The 12500-nt window shown below is 47.2% G+C and overlaps 1 protein-coding gene across 1 annotated transcript in view; it reads right to left on the bottom strand.

The window, feature by feature from the left end:
• Positions 1-12500, bottom strand: part of LOC310817842 (catenin delta-2-like) — a gene marked incomplete at both ends in the record, with an annotated part of 185540 nt that overhangs the window by 16534 nt on the left and 156506 nt on the right. The window contains 1 exon segment of the mRNA XM_083688557.1: positions 11622-11772. Coding sequence (XP_083544683.1) covers positions 11622-11772 — 151 coding nt within the window.

Raw genomic sequence — 12500 nt, 5'->3', positions numbered from 1 at the left:
GTGGACAAGAAAAGGATATAAAAGCCTTATAAAGCTTTGAAAGAGCTATCAAAATTCCTCCATAATCATTATTTTCTCACACAGAGTCACTGCTGTGAATCACCGGACCCTTTTTTCCCCCAAGCCCACTAAATCCCCTCTCATATGGTTTATTCCTTTAATCTGGGCCCAGTTTAATTCCTGCAGCGTTAAGCAAACAGCCTGACAGCGAGCGACACATCACTTCACACATCGCTTTCCAACAACGTGGAGGAGCGCACACACGTGTACACACACACACACACACACACACGCACACACGCACACACACACACACACACACACCCCCCCCCCCCCCCCCCAATAGCTATATCTAAAGTGCCGCATATGGTATTAGGGAAGGAGTGGTGAGTTAATTGGTGTGGTCTTATCTTGTCCTTGCAGGCTGAAATGAGGGTGAATGGGGCTTTTCTTAGCTGGGAGGGACAATACTAAGACTCTTTATCCAATGCGGGACTTCCATTTTACTGGGGGGAAAGGTTTGGTGGGGAAAAAAAAAAGAGGAGGGCATTTGAGTGAAATAAATGGCGGGATTTTGGGTGTTGTGTGTAATGACTTTAATAGGATGATCTTACTTCTCTCTCTCTCTCTCTCTCTCCACTCTTCTCCAGAGCCTCGGAGGACGTTATTAATAACCGTAGTCCACGTTTTCACTCTGTGGATGTTCAAAGACTTGATACAATGCTGTACGATGCTAGACAATAGCATACAATACACAATGGTATCATAAGGCCTGCATCATGCTGTCTTAAGCGTGACATAATGGACAGGACGATATTCCTGACCAGATTTCGGTATCTGCGTCAAGTACTTGAAAGTATTTGCTTTGCGGTTTGGACTATTACATGATACCACGCAAAGTATTTGACCCAAAAAAAAAAAAAACATTTGGTCCAGGTCTGTTTGCCTCAGTGCAGTGCTTTCAGAGGAAAGTTCAATGAATTCCCCCCTGGAGACTGATCCGAGGTCGGTTTTGTGGTTTTCCCCATAACACTTCACAGGTTAGGGGTTCAGGGAAGGTAAACTGCGCCCAGGGGCAGCTTCTATAGGGAGAGCTTTGGTTTGTAGATTTACTGTAACCCCAGTATAGACCAGAGCAGTGGAGAGACAGCTGAAACATTCACATGGCATTGAGCTCAACAAGCTAGAGAGAGAGAGAGGGGGAGAGAGAGAGAGGGGGGGGAGAGAGAGAGAGAGAGATAGAGGGGGGGAGGGAGAGGGAGAGAGAGAGAGATAGAGGGAGAGGGAGAGAGAGAGAGATAGAGGGGGGGAGGGAGAGGGAGAGAGAGAGAGAGAGAGGGGGGGAGAGGGAGAGAGATAGAGATGGGGGGGGAGAGGGAGAGGGAGAGAGATAGAGGGGGGGAGAGGGAGAGAGAGAGAGATAGAGGGGGGAGGAGAGGGAGAGAGAGAGAGAGAGAGTCTTCCCCTGACAGTAATTTTGATAGCCTGCTGACAAGTGCCTGTTGGACAATGCATCACCAAAATATCCTTGTGCGTGTGTGTACGTGTGTGTGTGTGTGTGTGTGTTCGCGCGCACGCGACCTTGTCTATCTCAGAGCAACACCACTCACTCCGGGGAGAAAGATAGATCGGGAGAGGGACACAAAGAGAGGGAGAGAGAGAAGACGTAACAGCATGATGACTAACTAATGTAATCAGAAACGAATTTATGCCTCTGAATCCCCATTTAAACTCGTCCCAGGTTCATTTTTGAACAACGCTAATAACATACCTCGTTAAGGTTGCTGTCACCGCGTCCTAATCCAGCAAGGGGAGGGAGACTTGGGAGACACAATGACAGTCCCTCAGACACAGCTGGCTAATTTAACATGGCAAATGTCTATAAGGTTCACCTGGGGATACGGATACACACACACACACACACACACACACACTCACAAATGCGTGCGCATTCACACGCGCGTGCACTCACAAACGCACACACACACACACACGCTTACAAACGCACATGCACACACACACACACACACACACACACACACACACACACACACACACACACACACGCACCCACGCACGCATGCAGACACAGTTTACTATGCGAGTAAAATAATACATTGTGCTGTCTGCGACTACACTCGTAAACTCACTCCAGCCGGGCGAGAAATACTTCATCAAAGCAATAATGAGGCAATTGATTAAGTATGCCAATTACACTCAACAATCAAGTCAATCTGACTGTTTACTGACAAAGCATCGTGAGCCTCGTTGAAGGAAAATGACAGATAATTGTTGCCGGGAAATCTGTCCACAGCTCGCTGTCTGGGCGGGAACCGTCCCCGCGCCTCTGCGACGATCAGACCTGTGTCGAAAATAGTATTTGAAATTTGGAGTTTGCTTGAGCAAACTTGAGAGTGCCAGAGGGACGAGGTTTGCACTTTTGGGACAATTCCATTTGTTCCATTGCACCAGGCAAACAATCACTCCAACTCAATCAAGTACGTGTTTGAAATGATTTCAAATACTATTCGAAAACCATGGCCTGGTGACTCATGGTGAGAGCCCATGCAAGGCTTCTGGACCCGAGGGGCTCAAGGGAAAAGGTTTTGAAAGAACACGTCCCTCAACCGGGTTGGTTTATGTCTTTTCTGAAGCAAAGCTTTGTCCCTCCGGGCTTGGACGATGTCAGTCATCATTCAGGTTCCCAAAACAACACAGGACAAATCTTTGAAGGATTTAAAACCCGTAGCCCTCACACCCTCTGACTCAGAGCTGGTGAGTTAGTGGTTAAAGTTTCACGCTTTGAAACACAGAATTAGAATCCAATAGCCAACAAAAGAAACAGGCCCACGCTTTAGATATCAGGGCCACATCACAATAGCAATGAATGACTTTGAATCTGAATGAGGATTACAGATTCCATCCAGGCCCTTGCAGATTATGTGGATAAAAGCAGGTGAATGATTTCCAATGGTTCACATCCATTTTACATTCCATTATTTGTGGCATTTAGCAGACGCCTTTATCCAAAGCGACTTACAACAAATACATTCACTCACACACTCATTGACATCATAACACATATGCACACACATAATTATCCATGGCAGACTTATCTTCCACTGTAATTATCTGTACTGTCAACCTGTCATTGCCATTGTATATAGCCATTCCATTGTGTACATTGCTTCACCGCTGTTCATACTGTTTATATTTTTTTATTAATTCTATTTTATTTTATTCTATTTTAAAACGTATTGTTGCACTACTCTGTGGCACTGTCACTTTTGCATTTCACTGTATACTTGTATGCACGTGACAAATAAAGAATCTTGAATCTTGAATCTATCCAACAGTCATCATAAGCCAAGTAATCAATGCTCATACCAGGGGCCATTGGCATTCGTAATGCCACAAGCCTTTTTAAAAAAAATATATATATATATTATTTTTTTTATTAACAGGAGAGAACTTGTACAGGGGGTAGTGGGGGTGAAGAGGTCTCAAGGGTTGGGGCTAGGGTTAGTACAGGGGGGGTAGTGGGGGTGAAGAGGTCTCAAGGGTTGGGGCTAGGGTTAGTACAGGGGGGGTAGTGGGGGTGAAGAGGTCTCAAGGGTTGGGGCTAGGGTTAGTACAGGGGGGGTAGTAGGGGTGAAGAGGTCTCTAGGGTTGGGGCTAGGGTTAGTACAGGGGGGGTAGTAGGGGTGAAGAGGTCTCAAGGGTTAGGGTTAGTACAGGGGGTGTAGTAGGGGTGAAGAGGTCTCTAGGGTTGGGGCTAGGGTTAGTACAGGGGGGGTAGTAGGGGTGAAGAGGTCTCAAGGGTTAGGGTTAGTACAGGGGGGGTAGTAGGGGTGAAGAGGTCTCTAGGGTTGGGGCTAGGGTTAGTACAGGGGGGGTAGTGGGGGTGAAGAGGTCTCAAGGGTTGGGGCTAGGGTTAGTACAGGGGGGGTAGTGGGGTGAAGAGGTCTCTAGGGTTGGGGCTAGGGTTAGTACAGGGGGGGTAGTAGGGGTGAAGAGGTCTCAAGGGTTAGGGTTAGTACAGGGGGGGTAGTAGGGGTGAAGAGGTCTCTAGGGTTGGGGCTAGGGTTAGTACAGGGGGGGTAGTAGGGGTGAAGAGGTCTCAAGGGTTAGGGTTAGTACAGGGGGGGTAGTAGGGGTGAAGAGGTCTCAAGGGTTGGGGCTAGGGTTAGTACAGGGGGGGTAGTGGGGGTGAAGAGGTCTCAAGGGTTGGGGCTAGGGTTAGTACAGGGGGGGTAGTAGGGGTGAAGAGGTCTCTAGGGTTGGGGCTAGGGTTAGTACAGGGGGGGTAGTAGGGGTGAAGAGGTCTCAAGGGTTAGGGTTAGTACAGGGGGGGTAGTAGGGGTGAAGAGGTCTCTAGGGTTGGGGCTAGGGTTAGTACAGGGGGGGTAGTAGGGGTGAAGAGGTCTCAAGGGTTAGGGTTAGTACAGGGGGGGTAGTAGGGGTGAAGAGGTCTCTAGGGTTGGGGCTAGGGTTAGTACAGGGGGGGTAGTGGGGGTGAAGAGGTCTCAAGGGTTGGGGCTAGGGTTAGTACAGGGGGGGTAGTGGGGTGAAGAGGTCTCTAGGGTTGGGGCTAGGGTTAGTACAGGGGGGGTAGTAGGGGTGAAGAGGTCTCAAGGGTTAGGGTTAGTACAGGGGGGGTAGTAGGGGTGAAGAGGTCTCTAGGGTTGGGGTTAGGGTTAGTACAGGGGGGGTAGTGGGGGTGAAGAGGTCTCTAGAGTTGGGGTTAGGGTTAGTATAGGGGGGGTAGTGGGGGTGAAGAGGTCTCTAGAGTTGGGGTTAGGGTTAGTACAGGGGGGGGGTAGTGGGGGTGAAGAGGTCTCTAGAGTTGGGGTTAGGGTTAGTACAGGGGGGGTAGTAGGGGTGAAGAGGTCTCAAGGGTTGGGGCTAGGGTTAGTACAGGGGGGGTAGTGGGGGTGAATATCTGTGTTCTTGACTTCCATCATCGGCGCTGCTCAGATCCTAAGAAAACGAATCCATCCTTAAAGTGATCAATGATTGGTGACACTGATTGGCGAAAGCATCCCACGCTCTAATCAAATCGTCTAGGATTAGTGATCATCACCTCCCAAAAAAAAAAAAGGAAAGGACAGAAGGGAAGGGAAGAAGGATCCTTTTTTACAGTATTTAAAGAGGTCATAGAATGACCTTGCCAGTGGCTGCACTTGCCTGGTTTCCTCATTTGACGAATAAGGAGTCATATGCCTCATTGTCCACAGGGGGCACTAGAAGCAAAGAAACCGGTTGAGTCAACTGATTTCCTAGTGAATTTCCAAGAATACAGATTTCTGAGAGGCTCGGATGCAAATGTTCGTCTCTCTTCCATGAGTTCAAAGGAGACGCCACTGCAAATGTCATTCTGCCTAAGACACTCCATGGTCACACAAATATACGTCTTTACTGAGCTATAAAATAAAAAAATAATTCCAGAAATCGTGCTTTTCTCACAGGTAAACAACAGGAAGATAAATCAACCTCATTGGAAAATATAGAGGAACTCCCCCCACCCCCCCCAGGAACAACAAAGATGAAACAAAGCTGCTTAAAGAGGTTCAAAATGGCGGTAAATTGGAAACTGCTATGCCAGCCGTCTTCCATATTAGAGATAGCGCTCTCTCTGAGTGGTGGATTTCACACCTGTAATATCTCTCTCTCTGTCCCTCTCTCTCTCTCTCTCTCTCTGTCTCTCTCTCCCTCTCCCTCTCTCTCTCTCAAGTTGTCTTTGATGTGTCTAGGTGACAGTGGAGAGGAGATAATCTTTGCCAGTGAAATATTCCTCCTCACAAGACCTGTGGCTTCATTAAAAGTCTGACTCCCGTGCTGCGCACATGAAAGAGACGGGGGCAGGTCGGTTGGAAGATCCACTGACTGATAACACACACATGCACGCACACACACACACACACGCACACACGCGCACACGCGCACACACGCACACACGCACACACGCACACACGCACACACGCACACACACACAAACTGAATATGAAATACATTAAGTCTGTTTCAAATGTAATGTTCAGGTGAATATTGCCTTAAAGCTGTGATTTAAAATGAAATGAGGTTTGAGTGCGGCCAGCCTGGCCTTAATGTCATGAGACAGTGAAGTCATCACTCGAGGTCTGATAATGAGGTGTCGCTCCTAAGAATAGAATATTCCCAGATAGGTATGACAAATTATAATCCTGCTGTTGGCATTAAGCCCCTGTGGAACTTTTTAAAAGTTACAGGCAAAGTGCTGCATCCAAGTATGGCAATCCTGTTAAACTGAGCAAGCACTCGTAGTTTTACCCTCCTTAACACGGTAAGTACGGCTTTGAATCCTAATCTGTAGGTGTGTGTGTGCGTGCGTGTGTGTGTGTGTGTGTGTGTGTGTGTGTGTGTGTGTGGCCTATGGCGCATGACTCGCCTACACACACTCAGGATCTTGTAATTAATGCCCGCCCTGGAGCACCCTCTATCCGTTTCCGCAGCAACGCTCCCGAGCGCTGATGTCATCGTTCCAAGACGCACAGAGCTGATTTTGAACCCTGAACTCACATGAGGTTCTGGGACTGGGGCAGCAGAGGACAGAGAGTCTGGGATGGAGAGAGTGAGGGATGGAGGGAAAGAGGGAGGGCGATGAGTCGAGGAGAGGACGTGAGGAAAGGCTGAAATTAGATTTTTAAAAAAGGAGAGAGAGAGAGAGAGAGAAGGAGGGAGAGGGAGGCAGGAGTGAAAGATGAGAGAAAATAGAGAGAAAGTCTGCGGTAAAGGGGACAGAGAGAGGGAGGATAGAAGAGGAGGAAGGAAAGAAGCAGGGGGAGAGGGTGGAGATGAGAGGAGAGGAGAGGAGAGGAGAGGAGAGGAGAGGAGAGAGGAAGGAGGAGAGGAGAGGAGAGGAGAGAGGAGAGGAAGGAGGAGAGGAAGGAGGAGAGGAGACGTGTGAAGCACCGCAATTCCTCCAGTGAGGATGTTTACAAAGTGATGCAATACCAGTACAAACAAACCATAGCAGTCTGGCATTGTTTGACTTGCAAGCAGAATACATTCCCTTTCAGCCCAAACTATGATTGCTTGGTGCATAAAACCATGATAGCGCAATAGCTCGTAGTAGTCAGCTCAGATTTACTTCCCGTCTTACTGTGTCACAACGTGATGTATTTTGTGGTGGCCTGAGATTTCCACACAAACCAATCAGAGGGAGTTATCACCCTATTCTTTCGACCAATTAGATCCTCTCAGATCGACAGGAGCGCCTAGGGGTCCATTTGGAATTCAGCATGTGTCTCGCCCTCATGTGCTAGCCTGCCAGACCAAAACAAATATGGATGATATTTCCCCCATAAAGACCCTACAATGACTTCCTCGGCCTACATATACCCAATTCATATGTGTCAAATTACCATCCATAAGTAAATTGTGAAGAATGGCACTGACATTTTTTTGTAACGTAAAATGTGATTCATTCGGTGCGTAACCATACATTATGCAAAACAGAATACGGAACGAGGTGAATTGGAAAGACATAAAAAAAGAAACGACAGATGACTTTAATAATTCCTGCCAACATGAATACCTCACAAAATCACATGACTACATTACTGCTCAGACTGAAGAAAAGGACAAATAGGGGCTCCTTAACACGTCTTAACTTCATCTCTCTGTCTTTCCCCCTGTCCCCCCCTCTCTCTCTCCCCAGGTCTCTCTCTCTTCCTTATTCTCTATTCTCTCTCTCCCTGTCTATTTCTCTCTCTCTCTCTTCCTTATTCTCTATTCTCTCCCTCTTTCTCTCTCTCTCCATGTCTCCCTCTATTCATCTCTCTCTCTTTCTTTCCCCCTGTCCCTCTCTCAATCTTTCTCCCCATGTCTCCCTCTATTCATCTCTCTTCATCTCTCTGTCTTTCCCCCTGCCCCCCCCCCCTCATCTCTCTCTCCCCATGTCTCTCTCTCTTCCTTATTGTCAATTCACTCTCTCTCTCTCTCTCTCTCTCTCTGTCTATTTCTCTCTCTCCCCATGTCTTCCTTCTATTCATCTCTCTCTCTCTCTCTCTCTCTCTCATTCCCCCTGTCCCTCTCTCTCTCGCCATGTCTCCCTCTATTCATCTCTCTCTCTCTCTCTCTCTCATTTTCTGCCCTTTAAAAAGGCCTAACCCATTATGATAAGAAAGGACAAGGCACTCCAGGCTTTAAAAAACAAGAGCTAATTGTCTGGACTTCACATTGTTGTACAATGCTCATCTAAAATCACCACTGATGCATTGAGGCTTAATAACAACACTGTTATTATTACCAATCACCGTCCTCTTTACCCTTGTTAGAGGCACAGGCTTATCTCTCTCCATCAAGTTTCTGAAAAGGAATTTTGGAGCTACACAATGGAGCATTACAAAGGCGATATGCACATTCAATAGTGTTTGTGACTTTCAGCTCAATCTATGAAGAAGGAAAATGTGTTCGGGATCGCTCCACAATCATCTAATAATGGACCTCAAAGGGCAACATTCCAGCTGTAGTTTCGCTTCCTCATTTGGCGAAAATGTGTTCCAGAGCGGAAAGGTGGGATTTGTTCCAGTCAGGGAAACCTGCGTCCGTTTACTTCCAACCGCTAGTACAGGGCAAGTTGTCTCATTCAGGAAACCTACATCGCGGCTTGAGATTCTCTGTTTCAGAAGACCGTCTGAGATTTGTCATTTTAAAAAACAAGACATTTGACGAAAAATGCTCATTTTTGGAACTGAAGTCATCATCGAACATCATCGGGAAGCACAAGGCTCCATTCTGCAGCTTGAATAGCTTGACACATCACTGAAGTGGGCCTTGAAAGCAACATTTCGCTCAACAGACTTTCATCCGGGTTCGTGACTTTGAGCTCAACAAACCGTTTAATGGGACCCAATTTGCTTTTGCTGAAAAGCGCTGCACGACACTACCTTTTAGTGGCCATGGGCGCTAAAGTTGGTCATTTCCTTCAGTAAAGTTTCAGTTCGGTTGGCGTCGAGGCAGGTCCCTGGCGAGGAGTGGGTGGGGATAATTGAATATGAGATGAAGATATCCATCGTCCGCGCCAATCAGGATTTCACCATTGTCTCACGTCAGACAGCACAACTCTATCTGCACTGATCTAGGCTCTGATTATTTCTATTTTTCCTCAAATAAAATGACCATACATACACGTATTACCGTACGTTACAGTTGTAGGCAACACATTTAACTTAAGTGTCTATGATATCATATCTTTTTTTTTTTTATATGTTTTTAGGGCATTTCTGCTTTATTGGGATAGAGACCGTAGAGATTGACAGGAAGGATGGGTGAGAGAGAGGAGGGATGACATGTCGACCCTCGACAAGATAGGTCGAGGGTCGGAATCGAATCAGGAACCTTGCGACTACGTGGTAAGCGCATTAGTGTGCTACGCCACTAAGCGCCCCCCCATGATATCATAATCTAACCGCACAGCAAGCCTACAGTGGCTGCCAAATTCAACCTGGGAGTCTCAGAGCGCTGTCGAACGGTTTAATGAACCTGTCACGATGACAGTACTGTATCATTTATATCATCTACATGCTCCATTATCGCTCCCGACCCCCCAGTCATCACCATTATCGACTGCGACTTCGGTTTAGTCTTACTTCTTGCCTTTGTGCATTTCATGACATCATTTCATCGTTAAATGTTTCCTCTCTGTTACCGCCGTCACGACTGTAGGGTTATTAGAACTGTAGGCCTACTTAGGGTTAATAGAGGGTAATATTTAACGTAAAAAGAAATACATAGCAAAGTCAGGTATGGGATCATTGTCAAGCAGATGAACCTGCGATACGCACAGTTCCAATGACCATTGGGGGGCTATCATGCCTGGGGGGGGGGGGGTAGCCTTACATAGGCCTATTGGATGCTTGTTTGTATTATCTCCCCTCCCAATATTACCGTGGATGGAGAAGTGGAATTTGACCACTTTCAGGATGATTCGAACAATCATCATTTTAGGTTGTGCGGAAAGGCTTTCCAAACACATTTTCCACAACATTTGACATGATTTCCTGTTTGATGTTTATGAAGGAGAAACTATTCTCCCATTTGATTTTATACCCTATCAAAGGCATTGGTCATTCCGTGTCTTAGGGAAAAGAGCGCAGAGTTTCATAATGGGAGAATATGCACTCGGCCTAGTTCCAAATTCTTTGAAGAGGATGTGCTGGTGGTACTGGGATTATCCCTGACAACTGCTGTGCCCGTTATAATTGATAATTGTCCCACTCTTCTCCTTGCCAACCCTCTGAACACATGCTGTGCTTTTATCGGTGCAAAGTTTTGTGTTGGTGACGGCAAACACATTTTGCGACGACACCAAAACGACCCAAACAGTCTTTGCACATGGTTTTAGTGGTGCGCAGGGCTCTTCAGAACAGAAGCAAATCGGGGCCCAATGTCTTCTTAAATGCCTCTGTGTAATTCACAGTGAAAGATTAGCATTTTGTGTGAAAGTGAAAGATTAAACTGTACTATAGGATTTACAGGACGGTGGGTAGCCTACACAGGAATGTATCTGCGTTCGACTTCAACATCAAACACAATTGAAGGAGACAATGCGAGCCAATAAACATCTAGACATTCATTCTCTCTCTCTGTCACCACACATAAACTCACCCCTAGCCCGGAGCCATCTCAGTGACTGTCTTTTTCTCCTCTCAATAGAATTACACTGACTGCCAGGCGCAATAGCACAAAGCCCGGCTAAACCGTGTTACATCGCTTCGGGAATAAGTTAGGAGGTGTATTCAAACGAAACCGCTCGACAAATTGGAATTGATTTTCTCTGGAATTTGCGAGTAATTACATTATTCAGGCCCGGCGTCTTGCGCTTTTTCCCTTGGAAGAGGAAGAAAACAAAAGAGCGTGTCTTCAGATTAAAGGGACAGGCAGTGTTATGATTCGACTAGGGGGTGAAGGGGGAGGAGGGTGGGAGGGGGGGGGGGGGGTGGTAAACCAGGGCAAACTGCATTTCGATTCAGATTTAGTTTCCCGAACCCTCAATCAAGCAATCACATTGTATTCGTAAAATGCTTTTTAGAAAATGGTTTCGACACAAAGTGCTTAACAGTGACCCAAACCTAGGGCGAGCTGGAGCACAGTGGCTACACTACACTCTCTGCATGTACACAGACATGCACACACACACACACACGGACACACACACACACACACACACACACACACACTGTGATAATGAGAGCCTGTTTAGAACTCTGCTGAGGTTGACTTGTGAAGCCTGTATCGAGGGCGCTAGCAGTCATTAGCCAAGAGATTCACATTCAGCATCAAAGTCTCTTTTCAAAGTCTATTTGACCCCTTTGATCTGTGTATTCACAGATGCCACTGAAGGTTCCTCCGCTCATTTGTAGTCACAACCGTAACAGAACGCATAGGTGACCATCCTTGCTGACGCACGCGCGTGTGCGTGCGCGTGCGTGCGTGCGTGCGCGTGCGTGTGCGAATTCCAACATCACTACAACACTTGGAACTCCGACATCAACACTTTTGTACACGACGATGTAAGGACTCCCGCAGACAGAAACGATAACCGATCATCGTGATCAGAACCGATAATCGAATCTCACCGATCAGCTCCTTGTTCCTGATGTCCAGGGCCATGTTCCTGAGGGCTGTGGCCACGGCGCACACCACCCGGTCGTTGTCTATCCTGAGCAACTCCACCAGGATAGGCAGACCCTTCTCCTTCCGCACCGCAGCACGGATATACACAGACCACTGAGAAAGAGAGAGAGAGAGGGGAGGAAGAGTTGAACTGAAGGACCTTGGACGTATACAACATACAGTGTAGTTCAGTCAGAACACTGGTTTCATCATTATTAATGAATGAAAATGGAATTCCATTCACGTTTTGGCAGGAGTTGGATGGCGGCTCCGCTCTGTGTTGCTCCCTGCCAGAAGTTGAATAACATAACATACAGAAACACCATTTGGCAGGGAGCCCATGACTTATCACCCCCCCCCCCCCCCCCCCCCAGGGTAGGTAGGTTAAAATCAGACCGACGCCAAGTGGGTGGAGGCCGGGGCGGCGGGTGGGATGACCACACATACACTGATAGCCAGAGGCGTCACACTGTTTAACCATGTTTAACCATGTTTAACCGTGTTTACCCGTGACGGAGCGTGGCACAGCTCTGCTCTTTTAAAACCTCGTCCCTGAACATGTGACGGATGATTTGCGCACGCGTGAATCGGCTGAAATCTATAGTTAGAACGACAGAATTGGGTCACGCAGGTGAACAAGAGGGATGGAACGTTTACACCATTTCTGTGTGTGTGTGTGTGTGTGTGTGTGTTCCAAGGTGTGCACTGAGGATCTGAGGATGATTCCATTTTCCTCTTCCGAAATTGATCTTAAAGGGTGGAAACATCCTTCTCCAGCAACTCTTGATGAATGAAGTCGTTAATGTTTTTGTTTTTTTGTTTTTGGAAGAACAAAAGGGCAA

This window comes from Argentina silus, assembly GCF_951799395.1.
Source record: "Argentina silus genome assembly, chromosome: 1".
NCBI lineage: Eukaryota > Metazoa > Chordata > Actinopteri > Argentiniformes > Argentinidae > Argentina > Argentina silus.
This window is presented reverse-complemented; position numbering and strand designations above follow the sequence as displayed.